General features: G+C 43.0%; 1 protein-coding gene across 2 annotated transcripts in view; it reads left to right on the forward strand.

Moving 5' to 3' along the window:
- GTF3C1 (general transcription factor IIIC subunit 1) overlaps nt 1–13,813 on the forward strand; it is an 82,497-nt gene that overhangs the window by 46,160 nt on the left and 22,524 nt on the right. For both annotated transcript variants that reach the window (XM_077275291.1, XM_077275289.1), the window contains exons 23-27: nt 7,907–8,080; nt 9,378–9,538; nt 9,636–9,778; nt 12,068–12,149; nt 13,140–13,252. In XM_077275291.1, the coding sequence (XP_077131406.1) occupies nt 7,907–8,080; nt 9,378–9,538; nt 9,636–9,778; nt 12,068–12,149; nt 13,140–13,252 (673 nt within the window). The remainder of the gene's footprint in view (nt 1–7,906; nt 8,081–9,377; nt 9,539–9,635; nt 9,779–12,067; nt 12,150–13,139; nt 13,253–13,813) is intronic.

Consider the following 13,813-nt stretch of genomic DNA (forward strand, 5'->3'; position numbering starts at 1 on the left):
AGGTGTGAACACACTCTTATAATTAGGGATGTGGTTGTATTTAGAATTAGCGAATCACAATTACGCTCCTGGTAAACAGTAGTAAGTACACAGCTGCCATCATTTACAGTGATTCATTAACCTAATATAAGTTTAGCTGTTCTAGTAGTATTTTCCTGAATTTTTTCTTAGTTGCATTTTGCAGCAAAAGTAATAAACAGCTTACCGTACAGCAAAGGGATCTCATGGTTGAAAGTCAGTCAAAATGATGATACAAAAGAAATTCCAAGGCATTAGATATACCATGGAAAACTGTGATGACCGCCATCAAGAAGTGTAGAGTAGCTGCGGAGACACCATCACGTGTTTCTCAACGCAAGCAGTGAATAGCCAGGCCTTTCCCTGGGAAGGAACAACCACGGGAAGGGCAGCATCCGATAAAGGAAAACATCCAATAAAGGAAGACCACCTATGCCAAGCATGGTATCCATCCACAGACAGCTGTTTCGGGGTTTTTGCCCCTCATCAGTGTGGAGTAGGAAACTGGCTATTAGTAGCAGTGCCTAGATACCATGCTTGGCATAGGAGGTCTTCTTTTATTGGATGTTTTCCTTTATCGGATGCTGCCCTTCCCATGGTTGTTCCTTCCCGGGGAAAGGCCTGGCTATTCACTGCTTGCGTTGAGAAACACGTGATGGTGTCTCCGCAGCTACTCTACATGCATTTGCATATTGGGGCAGTGTTCTGGATCACTGCGTTGAGAAACACGTGATGGTGTCTCCGCGGTGTTGGATGTTTTGGTCTCCACGAGGTCAATCATCTGTACCTTTATAGCCATCAAGAAGTGGCTTTAATTTGGCAATACAGTGACATTACCTAGATGTGAACTTCCCATAAAAACAGTGAAGAGAAGTGAACGTCCCTGAATAGACATAAAGAAATTTTGCTAACAAGAGGCCTGTAGCAACGTTTAAGGAGCTGCAGGAATTTCTGGCAAGTACTGGTTGTAAACTACATGTGACAACATTCTCCCGTATTTTCCATATACAGTTAGGTCCATATGTATTTGGACAGAGACAACATTTTTCTAATTTTAGTTATAGACATTTTCACAATGAATTTTATCCCCTTTCTGACATGTGACGTACTATCCTGTCGAGGTGGTATGGGCCCGTATGACCACCGACGGGATAGTACGTCATAGCGATCGGCCGCACTCATGGGGAGAGCGCGGCCGGGTGTTAGCTGCATATCGCAGCTGACATCCGACACATTAACCCCTGGCACACTGCGATCAAACATGATCGCAGTGTTTCGGCAGTATAGGGAAGCATCACGCAGTGAGGGGGCTCCCTGCGGGCTTCCCTGAGACCCCCGGAGCAACGCGATGTGATCGCGTTGCTCTGAGGGTCTCCTACCTTCTTCTCTCTGCAGGCCCCGGATCCAAAATGGCCGCGGGGCTGCATCCGGGTCCTGCAGGGAGGTGGCTTACCAAGCGCCTGCTCGGTGCAGGCGCTGGTAAGCCTGCAGCACTGTAAGTCAGATCGCTGATCTGACACAGTGCTCTGCAAAGTGCCAGATAAGCGATCTTACACTATAACATGATGCCCCCCCCCCTTGGGGCAATGTTATAGTGTAAAAAAAAAATATTCAGATGTGTAAAAAATATATAATATTGTTCCCATAAATACATTTCTTTATCTAAATTAGAAAAAAAATAATAAAAGTACACATATTTAGTATTTAGACGGCTGCCAATCATAAAAATCCGCTAGAAAACCCGCTATAAATAGTAAATCAAACCCCCCCTTCATCGCCTCCTTAGTTAGGGAAAAATAAAAAAATGTATTTATTTCCATTTTCCCATTAGGGTTACGGCTAGGGTTAGGGTTGGGGCTAGGGATAAGGCTACAGTTAGGGTTGGGGCTAAAGTTAGGGTAGGGTTGGGGCTAAAGTTAGGGTTTGGATTACATTTAGGGTTAGGGGTGTGTCAGGGTTAGGGGTGTTGTTAGGGTTACTGTTGGGATTAGGGTTAGGGGTGTGTTTGGATTAGGGTTTCAGTTATAATTGGGGGGTTTCCACTGTTTAGGCACATCAGGGACTCTCCAAACGCAACATGGCGTCCCATCTCAATTTCTGTCAATTTTACATTGAAAAGTCAAATGGCGCTCCTTCCCTTCCGAGCTCTCCCATGCGCCCAAACAGTGGTTTACCCCCACATATGGGGTATCAGCGTACTCAGGACAAATTATACAACAACTTTTGGGGTACAATTTCTTCTCTTAACCTTGGGAAAATAAAAAATTGGGGGCGAAAAGATCATTTTTGTGAAAAAATATGATTTTTTATTTTTACGGCTCTGCATTATAAACTTCTGTGAATCACTTAATGGGTCAAAGTGCTCACCACACATCTAGATAAGTTCCTTAGGGGGTCTACTTTCCAAAATGGTGTCACTTGTGGGGGGTTTCAATGTTTAGGCACATCAGGGGCTCTCCAAACGCAACATGGCGTCCTATCTCAATTCCAGTCAATTTTGCATTGAAAAGTCAAATGGCGCTCCTTTGCTTCCGAGCTCTGCCATGCGCCCAAACAGTGGTTTACTCCCACATATGGGGTATCAGCGTACTCAGGACAAATTGTACAACAACTTTTAAGGTCCATTTTCTCAGGAGTTTATTTAAGCAAAGACGTGGAATATTCTTGAATGGCCAAGTCAGTCACCTGATCTCAACCCAATGGAGCATGCATTTCACTTGTTAAAGTCTAAACTACACCCAGAAAGGCCCACAAACAAACAGCAACTGAAAACCACTGCGGTGAAGGCCTGGCAGAGCATCAAAACGGAGGAAACACAGCGTCTGGTGATGTCCATGAATTCAAGACTTCAGGCAGTCATTGCTAACAAAGGGTTTTCAACCAAGTACTGGAAATGGACATTTTATTTTTAAATTATTGAATCTGTCCAATTACTTTTGGTCCCTTTAAAAACAGGGTGGCACATGTTAAGGAGCTGAAACTCCTAAACCCTTCATCCAATTTTAATGTGGATACCCTCAAATGAAAGCTGAAAGTCTGAACTTCAACTGCATCTGAATTGTTTTGTTTAAAATTCATTGTGGTAATGTCTATAACCAAAATTAGAAAAATGTCTCTGTCCAAATATATATGGACCTAACTGTATGTCTGGCCTGTAGTGTATTGTGTAAAGGAAAACATCCAAGCCTGGCTATGCTTTGCCAAAACGTAGATCAAGTCTGCCAAAGGCATGTGGAAAAATGTTCTGGCCTGATGACACCAAGGTTGATCTTTTTGGCCACAATTCCAACACCACGCATCACCAAAAGAACACACAGTCAAGCATGGTGGATGCAGAATTATTCTTTGAGACTGTTCAGCAGCAGCTAGAACTGGGGCTTTAGTCAAGGCAGAGGTAATTTTTAATAGTTGCAAATATCAGTCAATTTTAGTTAATTTTCCATAAAAATCTTCAGGACTCGGCTAAAAAGCTGAAGATGAAAAAGAATTTCACCAAGACAGTGACTCTAAGCATACCTCTAAATCAACAAAAGAATGGCTTCACTAATGTTTTTTAGCCCAGACCTGAATATAATTGAAAATTTGTGATTTGACCTGTACACTAGATGCCCTCTATGACAGATCTGGAAGGAAGGAAGAATGGGCAAAGATTGCCAATTTTAGATGTGCAGTGCCGATAGATTCCTATCCAAAACGACTGAATGCTGTCATAAATTCATAGTGTACTTCAACAAAGTATGAGTTCAGTGGTGTGCATATTTAGCAACCACATTATTTTCTTTTTTTTTCTAATATGGCAAAAAAAAAAAAATGTAATTGTAACAGACTTTTTATATTCATTGTATAAAGATAACAGGCTATTTGAACAAGCACACAGGTTAGAAAAGTGGGGGCTGTGATTAGGTTTACTGCTTTGAAAGCAGCTGGTGGTGGTTGCTGGTGATTTAGCAAGATTTATAACAGCATCTTGTCAGGAGCTGAGAGAGAGGGGGGAGGTGAGCTATCTACTGCATAAAAATCAATGAGCTGCAGAGAGTTTACTGGGATGTTGGTAGTTAACTCCTTTCCTGGAGTGTAATTAATTCAAATACTTAGGCAAGCTATGGTGGTCTGTGCTCCAGGGAAACACGCTGTACAGTGTGTATGATAAAAGCTCTCATTGCAGGGGAATTACAGCAGACAGAAAAGAGCACGCAAATGGTAAACTTGTTTATTTTCATGCATTCTAAGTAATTAAAGCAATTCAATTATATGAGTATGATTTGAGAGGGGGGTGTATATATTTGGGCAGTTTAATTGTGTCCACATTCAGTTATGCTCATTTAATGGGTTGCTCGCTCACTTTATGTTGATAACCTATCCCCTAAGATAGGTCATCAGTATCAGATCGTTGGATGTCTGACACCCTGCACCCCCACCCAACACGTGTTCTCAGTGGCGGCCACGGCCGGATGTTTGCAGTTGCAGAGGTGAACGGCACAGCTCCATCTGTGTAGTAGTTGTGACTGGATATTGCTGATCCATGCCAATTCATTACAATATGGCCAGATCTGCAGGGCCCAGTGCTGATGGAGCTGTGGTGTTCAGTTCTGCAACTGCTGACATCTAGTCCCCACCAAGGTCAGCTGATCGGTGGGGATGTAGGGTGTCAGACCACCACTGATCTGATATTGATGACCTGTCCTCAGGAATAGGTCATTAATATAAAAGCTGAGCAACCCTTTAATGCCAATTTCCCTTTCTGTTGTTTTTTAAGCACTGCTGCCACCGTGGGCTCTGTGATAGAACATTATATACATTGTACAGCAATATCTGTCACCACAAGATTCTGCTATCCTAGGTTCTCTATATTGTTATGTTTTGGTTGTTCATTTGATGGATTGCTCTTTTCCCTTCCCACTGGTTACCTGATACATGGTGCTTTCTTGTGTCTGCTGGAACCCAATTTCCTGGTATAAGGACTTGTGGACCGGTGCCATGTACAGGTCCTTCTCAAAAAATTAGCATATAGTGTTAAATTTCATTATTTACCATAATGTAATGATTACAATTAAACTTTCATATATTATAGATTCATTATCCACCAACTGAAATTTGTCAGGTCTTTTATTGTTTTAATACTGATGATTTTGGCATACAACTCCTGATAACCCAAAAAACCTGTCTCAATAAATTAGCATATTTCACCCGACCAATCAAATAAAAGTGTTTTTTAATACCAAACAAAAAAACCATCAAATAATAATGTTCAGTTATGCACTCAATACTTGGTCGGGAATCCTTTGGCAGAAATGACTGCTTCAATGCGGCGTGGCATGGAGGCAATCAGCCTGTGACGCTGCTGAGATGTTATGGAGGCCCAGGATGCTTCAATAGCGGCCTTAAGCTCATCCAGAGTGTTGGGTCTTGCGTCTCTCAACTTTCTCTTCACAATATCCCACAGATTCTCTATGGGGTTCAGGTCAGGAGAGTTGGCAGGCCAATTGAGCACAGTAATACCATGGTCAGTAAACCATTTACCAGTGGTTTTGGCACTGTGAGCAGGTGCCAGGTCGTGCTGAAAAATGAAATCTTCATCTCCATAAAGCATTTCAGCCGATGGAAGCATGAAGTGCTCCAAAATCTCCTGATAGCTAGCTGCATTGACCCTGCCCTTGATGAAACACAGTGGACCAACACCAGCAGCTGACATGGCACCCCACACCATCACTGACTGTGGGTACTAGACACTGGACTTCAGGCATTTTGGCATTTCCTTCTCCCCAGTCTTCCTCCAGACTCTGGCACCTTGATTTCCGAATGACATGCAAAATTTGCTTTCATCAGAAAAAAGTACTTGGGACCACTTAGCAACAGTCCAGTGCTGCTTCTCTGTAGCCCAGGTCAGGCGCTTCTGCCGCTGTTTATGGTTCAAAATTGGCTTTACCTGGGGAATGCGGCACCTGTAGCCCATTTCCTGCACACGCCTGTGCACGGTGGCTCTGGATGTTTCCACACCAGACTCAGTCCACTGCTTCCTCAGGTTCCCCAAGGTCTGGAATCGGTCCTTCTCCACAATCTTCCTCAGGGTCCGGTCACCTCTTCTCGTTGTACAGCGTTTTCTGCCACATTGTTTCCTTCCAACAGACTTACCATTGAGGTGCCTTGATACAGCACTCTGGGAACAGCCTATTTGTTGAGAAATTTCTTTCTGGGTCTTACCCTCTTGCTTGAGGGTGTCAATGATGGCCTTCTTGACATCTGTCAGGTCGCTAGTCTTACCCATGATGGGGGTTTTGAGTAATGAACCAGGCAGGGAGTTTTTAAAAGCCTCAGGTATCTTTTGCATGTGTTTAGAGTTAATTAGTTGATTCAGAAGATTAGGGTAATAGGTCATTTAGAGAACCTTTTCTTGATATGCTAATTTATTGAGACAGGTTTTTTGGGTTATCAGGAGTTGTAGGCCAAAATCATCAGTATTAAAACAATAAAAGACCTGACAAATTTCAGTTGGTGGATAATGAATCTATAATATATGAAAGTTTAATTGTAATCATTACATTATGGTAAATAATGAAATTTAACACTATATGCTAATTTTTTGAGAAGGACCTGTATATTTGTATGTGTGATGATACCTTTATCTTTGCATCAGCATCTGTATACCAATGTATGTACATACCTCAATAGTGGCAGGCATGGCTGCTAAGCCCCATCCCTTTTGTGGTGTCTGTCAAATTCTACCAGAAGTCAGAAATCAGAAGTATTTGCACAGCAGAAGTTGAGCGATATATATATAGAGAGAGAGCAGGCTCATGTGCCGAGCCAGATATATATATATATATATATATATATATATATATATATATATATATATATATATATATATATATATATATATATATATATATATAATATAGCAGGCTCATGTGCCGAGCCAGCTCCACACGTAGGGGCTGCTGGCTGTTTTACACAGCTGGCACCTGCCAATAACTTCCGCAACTGGAGCCAGCTCTGATCACTACGTGGTTAGATGAGGGGGAGAGTGACTGTCATCCCAATCGGGGCCTTGCAATGTGATCGTGGGAACCCAATGGGTTGTTAAATGGCAATTGGAGGTCCATGGAGGTGGCCCCATCTCAAGCCTTCACAGTGAGGCCCCAGCATTTCTATATACATGCTATAGATTATGTGATACCAGGGTTAATTAAAAAAAACTAATAAAAAACAATATACACTAAGTGGGATTAATTTGTTATGATATTCTATGTGTTTGTTTTTTTCTGGTGAGAGTTTAGGATTTCTACCATTATTTTGCCACCAAAGTCTTGATTATTATCGAGAGGACATTTCTCACATGTCCGAGCCCTACGATCTGCTGATCTTGGTATGGCAGATGTTTGCTCCTTATTTCTGAAGCCACACACAAAAGGCTAATTCAGGGGCATAGAGCCCCCCAATCTTATGCGGCCTCCATTTCTGTAGACATTGCCCGCCCCTAGCATTTACCTCAGCTGTTTGCTGTGTTAGTCTACGTTCACATTTGCGGTCTGTGCCGCAGCGTCGGGCGCCGCAGCGTCGCCGCATGCGTCATGTGCCCCTATATTTAACATGGGGGCGCATGGACATGCGTCGCACTTGCGTTTTGCGCCGCATGCGTCCCTGCGGCGCACGCATCCGGGCGCAGAGGACGCAGCAAGTTGCATTTTTGCTGCGTCCAAAATCAATCAAAAAAAGGACGCATGCGGCGCAAAACGCAGCGTTGTGCATGCGTTTTGCTGCGTTTTTGTTTGCGTTGTGCGTTGCGGCGCCGACGCTGCGGCGCACAACGCAAATGTGAACGTAGCCTTACATAGCGTTTACAAGATGTCTCCTACTTGCCAATACGCCCTGTCATTCTGGGTTTTAGGCGACCAAAAGAAATTCTTTGGAGAGATTTCTATGTCAGAGACAGGAGAACTTGTCCAGATGGTGAAGGAAGCCACAGCCAACCGTAACAAGCGAGTGCATGGGGGGAAAAGCCAGAAGCGAAAACGGCAAAAGAAGGAAAGCGAGAAGAAGCCAAAACCAAAGAAGATGAAGAGTAAGTATGGTTAAATTGCCTGCCTTCTACGCCGTTCTCAGTGATTAATCCTATCAAATCGCCATTGTTATTACTGTATGTGACTCCCTCCCCAATCCAACAGTCAGACACCATGGATCTTCAGTGCTGGGTATACAGCCGTCTGGAAGGCAGAAGCGGTAATAAGCCATCTGTGCGGTCTCTATAGGGAGACCCCCAGGATCGAGTGCAGCGTACTTACGTAATGACGTGTTAGGACATTGCAGAATGGAATGTGGACCTCCTCTAGGTGTAAGGTCTATGGGCGATCCAAGAAGTAGTTCCTGAATTTTCATTACTTTTTTTCATTATTTTTCATGGAAAGTTATGAAACCTTGCAACTAACCTTATTAGGGAATTTGCCTTCATGGCTGTAAAAAAAAATGCATCTAAGTAGCTTCCAAACCCCTGCTTTTCCCCAGTACTCATCTGGAGTACAGATGATGGAAGTGAAAGGGTCAGCTCCTCCCGTGTCTGCCAATCCTGGTCATGAGCTGCTGCAGGAAGTTATTCTGATAAGCTCAACATTCAGAGGAGGAGACAGGTGCTGACCCATCACTGCCATCATCTGTACTACAAAGGAGGACATTCTTCTATCAGTACAGCTCAAGGCAGGCAAACAAACTGGGGAAAAGCCGGGGATTGGAAACTACATGTAATATTTCTTATAGGAATGAAGACAAACCCCAAAATAAAGTGATTTGCAAAGTTTCATGACTTTCCATGCTGGACAAATTGATTAATAAATGAAAGTTTAGTGACTCTTTAGTAAGTAAAGCTCATTAAAGTGCAGGACATGTACCGGATACGCTTACTTAACAATGACTTTGAAGCACAATGGGCAATCACGTAGAGTCTAGTGATGAGCGAACGTGCTGGGATAAGGTGTTATCTAAGCATGCTCAGGTGCTTATCGAATTTCTTTGGCGTGCTCGAATAATATGTTTGAGTTCCCGCAGCTGCATGTCTTGCGTTCGACAGCCACATCACATGCAGGGATTGTATGCATGTTTTTCGAGCAGCCATGGGGTCTCGAACATATTTTTCGAGCACGCTGAAGTCACTCGGTTAGCAGCACATGAGCATGCTTAGATAACACCTTATCCGAGCACACTCACTCATCACTAATAGCGACTTGCAATGTGCTGTATTTCTGCCTTGGAGGATGACTTCTACAATTTGTTGAACATTTTAGCCCATTTTTCTGGAGAAATATCTTTAGGCTTAGAAATGGCTGTGTAACGGTAGATCTATGGTTTCCACACTTTTAATGTGTCAGAGGAAACAAAGGAAGAGAAAAATATCAAGAAAAACCGCTACCACGACGAGGCCGACCAGAGCGCTCTCCAAAGAATGACCCGTCTGCGCGTGGCCTGGACCTCCCAAGAAGACGGGTTACTGATGCTGTGTCGGATCACCAGCAACATCCTGAACAGAAAGGTAACGCTTCACAGAGCCGCAGAAAGCCAGGGAACGAGGCGAGAAACCAAAGAAACATGGCATTTTCTGCTTTTTGTTTCTTTTCTTTTTTGCTTAGGTGAAAAGACCGTTTGTTCCCTGGCAAGTTGTGCGAGATATCATGCACGCCAGCATGGACGAGTCACTGGACAAAACCTCACACTCCATTGGAAGAAGAGCGCGATTCATCATCAAAAACCCACAGACGTATCTAAACTACAAGTAGGTTATGGCGTACGTACTGACTCCACACCGCCGGGAACTGAGGGCTGGCCATTATTAATGTTCTACTGCTGGGCATCAACTCTTTCAGAGCCAAGAACCTGCGCTCGGCTTTAGTTTAAACCATTGCCACCACCAGAATGAGGACTAGGTGGGATCTATCTTCTCAGAGGACACCGGGAAATGTAAAAACAAAGGAAGGTCATAGCCTGTTTTGCAGAAGTGATTAATGGAATGAATGCTACTATTCAGGTCTCAAGTCTCTCATAAAGAGAGGGACAGTAGCCAAATTTGAAAAACAATGGGGGAAATTGGTTGATTTCCCCAGGATTGGTGTTCAACGCCTTTTGAGCGATGGGCTGTCTTGGGTACTAGACCTATTAAGTCACCCTGGACTAAGAGAAGTCAGAATTACTGTGCCTATTTGGTTGTTTCATCTTTTCCCGGTTGCACCCTAGTGGGTAATGTGGGATTTTGGGGAGAAATGAGGCACACAGAATTGCATAAAGACATCATGAGGTACCAAAATTGCATAAATATACCCAAAATTGCATAAAGACATCCATGAAGCACCCACAATTGCATAAAGACATCCATGCGGTACCCAAACTTGCATATAGACATCCATGAGGCACCCACAATTGCATCTAGGCACCCAAGCGATGGTTGTCATTTTAACACTGTGTCATTTTATTAATAACTAGCTGAAGAGCCCGGCGTTGCCCAGTCATAGTAACTAACTGTGGTTAGTTATAACAAATTATAATGATTATCCTCCATCACATAGACCCGTGCCCATATACCCATTATACATAACCTCCATCCCATAGTCCCGTGCCCATATACCCATTATACATAACCTCCATCCCATAGTCCCGTGCCCATATACCCATTATACATAACCTCCATCCCATAGTCCCGTGCCCATATACCCATTATACATAACCTCCATCCCATAGTCCCGTGCCCATATTCCCATCATACATATACTCCATCCCATAGTCCCATGCCCACATACCCATCACACATCCTCCATCCCATAGTTCCGTGCCCATATACCCATTATGACATCATCTTCGCTATGACAACCATTCTGACATAATTGTCGCTATGGCAACCTATTATGACAGTCACCATGGCAACCATTATGACAACCTATTGTGACATCATCGTCGCCATGGCAACCATTATGACTTAACCGTCACCGTTACAAGCTATTATGACATCATCGTCGTCATGGCAACCTTTATGATATCATCGTCACCGTGGCAACCATTATGACACCATCGTTGATACACACACGCACACATACACTTGTTTATATATATATATATATATATATATATATATATATATATATATATATATATATATATATATATATATATATATATATATATATATATATTATATAGATAGATTTAGATTATATATGCACTTATAAAAAATGTTTGAAAATTGTCCCATTGCTGAGAGGGGTTAGTTTGGTTGCCCATTTGAACATTAGTCCTCTGACAATGTGTTGATTAGCTCTTCTTGCCGGGTCGAGCCACCACAAGTCTTCACTTGTCGGCAATGCAGCATTATATGGCTACTGTTGTAATTATTGCACTGTCCATTCGGTGCCCGGGTCCTTTGGCCGATTATGTGAATACTATATGGATATCCTGAGTATGTAGGTGATCCCCCAACTCCGACCAGCAGGTCATGTTTTCAGGATTTCCTTAGTATTTCACAGGTGATAGAATTATTGTCTGTGAAGGTGATGCAAGTATCACCTGGGCAATACTAAGGAAATTCTGAAAACATGACCTGTTGGTGGCTCTTGTGGACCAGAGTTGGTGAACACTGAGGGTGAGGCTGCTTTATGGTGGTCATCTTACAGGCCACGTTCCTCACCTGTTCTATATATGTCAATACTATATGGGACATCCTGAGTATATAGGGTGAGGCTGCCTTATGGTGGTCATCTTATAGGCCACGTTCCTCAGCTGTTCTGTGTATGTGGTTACTACATGGGACATGCTGAGTATATAGGGTGAGGTTGCCTTATGGTGGTCATCTTATAGGCCACGTTCCTCACCTGTTCTATGTATGTGGTTACTATATGGGGCATTCTGAGTATATAGGGTGATGTTGCCTTATGGTGGTCAACTTATAGGCCACGTTCCTCACCTGTTCTATGTGGTTACTATATGGGGCATTCTGAGTATATAGGGTGAGGTGGCCTTACAGGCCACGTTCCTCACCTGTTCTTTGTATGTGATGATCATCTGCCATTTGTCCTAGGGTGTGTTTGGCAGAAGTGTACCAGGATAAAGCACTTTGTGAAGAATTTATGAATAGGAAAGAAAATTACGACGATGCTAAGGTATGAATGTGTTCGTAAAGCTATTTCAATGGATTGAATCCTGGTTACGGAGTCAGTATATAAAAGTAGAACATTAGGGACGACCATAAGACTCTTTCATGTACATGAAGCACTCTGCGGGAGCTCTAGGCCTCCAGCTCCTTGGTGCAGGTGGCATATTATAGCCATTTGGATCCCTTTCCACTTATGGCAGAGGGGACTGCCTATACTTCTTTTTGTTACACTTTTCAAAATGCTGACACCGATTTCCCTCACTAGGGGGGCGCACTTTTTATATGGTGTAAACATCTGGCCGTTACAGTGAAGAGATGCAATCATTGCAAAGTATAGCGAGCAAATACTGCAAAATAGCTGCATAATGCAAGCATGAGTTCCATTCTCCAGGGATCTTTTGTTGTCCACATATCCAGTGGCCACAGAAAGGGCATATAGTGACCTTATGTCACTTGCCTCAAACAGACAATCAATTTTGAAAAAGGACCCACAGAGTCGGAATTTCTTATGAAAAATGGCTCCGTGCCCCATCAGGATTTATGTTATGGGTGAGAATTGCTAATAGATGTTACTAGAGACCGACAGTCTAATGTTTGGGGGCTTCTCGACCTCTCTGACAGATGATGGTGGAAGATAGAAGGATCCAGCATCTCACATTTCCGCTGATCGATCCTTTGGTTATTCACGATGTAAGCCCCCACCAGAGCAGTCTCTCATAGAGAGCATGGGAGTGATGTGTGTGTGGGGGTCTCTGCGGTGGTAGCTGTTGGTCTGCTGTCATCTATCTATTGTGTATTGGGGGCTTAAGTACAAATCCGATGATAAAAACACATCTGTTACACATGTTAATAGGGATCCAAAAATGGACTTCTGACCATACAGCCATGTTTAGGGAGGAAAAACAGGCTCACATCAGATGGAAATTGGACAATAATGACATTTTGTCATCCTAACAAAAGCCCAATGGTTAATTCAGGTTGTCTTTCTCCCACAAAGGTTTGTGCTGCTGAGTTTAAAGAATTTGTGGACAGGCTGAAGCTGAAGTTCAGCTCTTCTCTGGGTGACACCATATATGAAATTCCAGACACGATCAATGAGCTGTTCAACAGGTAACATGCTGTTTAGTTTTTATGCAAGTCCTATTCTTATGAAGCTTTAAAATCGAACTGTACTTGGCATAAATCAATAGTACAGGGGAATGTAAGAAACACTATAATATATCTGATCAGAAAAATCAGTTTATTCCCCACTTTTCAGCCACATCTAACTCTTCAGTAAATAGCATGAAAAGTGCTTAAAGGGGTCCTACAGGAAGTGGAAAAAAATAACTAAAGGAAATGTTATAAATAAATTCCTAAATACATTTAATTAGCAACTCAAAATAGTTTTGTCTATAGAGGAAATCGCCATAGAATTACAATGGCCATCACCTTGTTTCACTGAGAGAAACCTGTCCTAGAATGTTGATACAGACACCTGTGAGCGTGTGCAGCAGGAAGGGCCGCCATCGTCATATGCGCTCCACTAATACTAGTGAAGATACCAGAGGAGTTGAGGTAAGAAAAGGCAGCTCACACCTCTGTGTGCCTATCAGAATAGCAATATCAGTATCTCCATGTCCCGGCAGCGGAGCTTCCTACTGCACATGCTCACAGCCGTCTGTCCTGACT

This window comes from Ranitomeya variabilis, chromosome 7 (assembly GCF_051348905.1).
Source record: "Ranitomeya variabilis isolate aRanVar5 chromosome 7, aRanVar5.hap1, whole genome shotgun sequence".
In the NCBI taxonomy this organism is placed as follows: Eukaryota; Metazoa; Chordata; class Amphibia; order Anura; family Dendrobatidae; genus Ranitomeya; species Ranitomeya variabilis.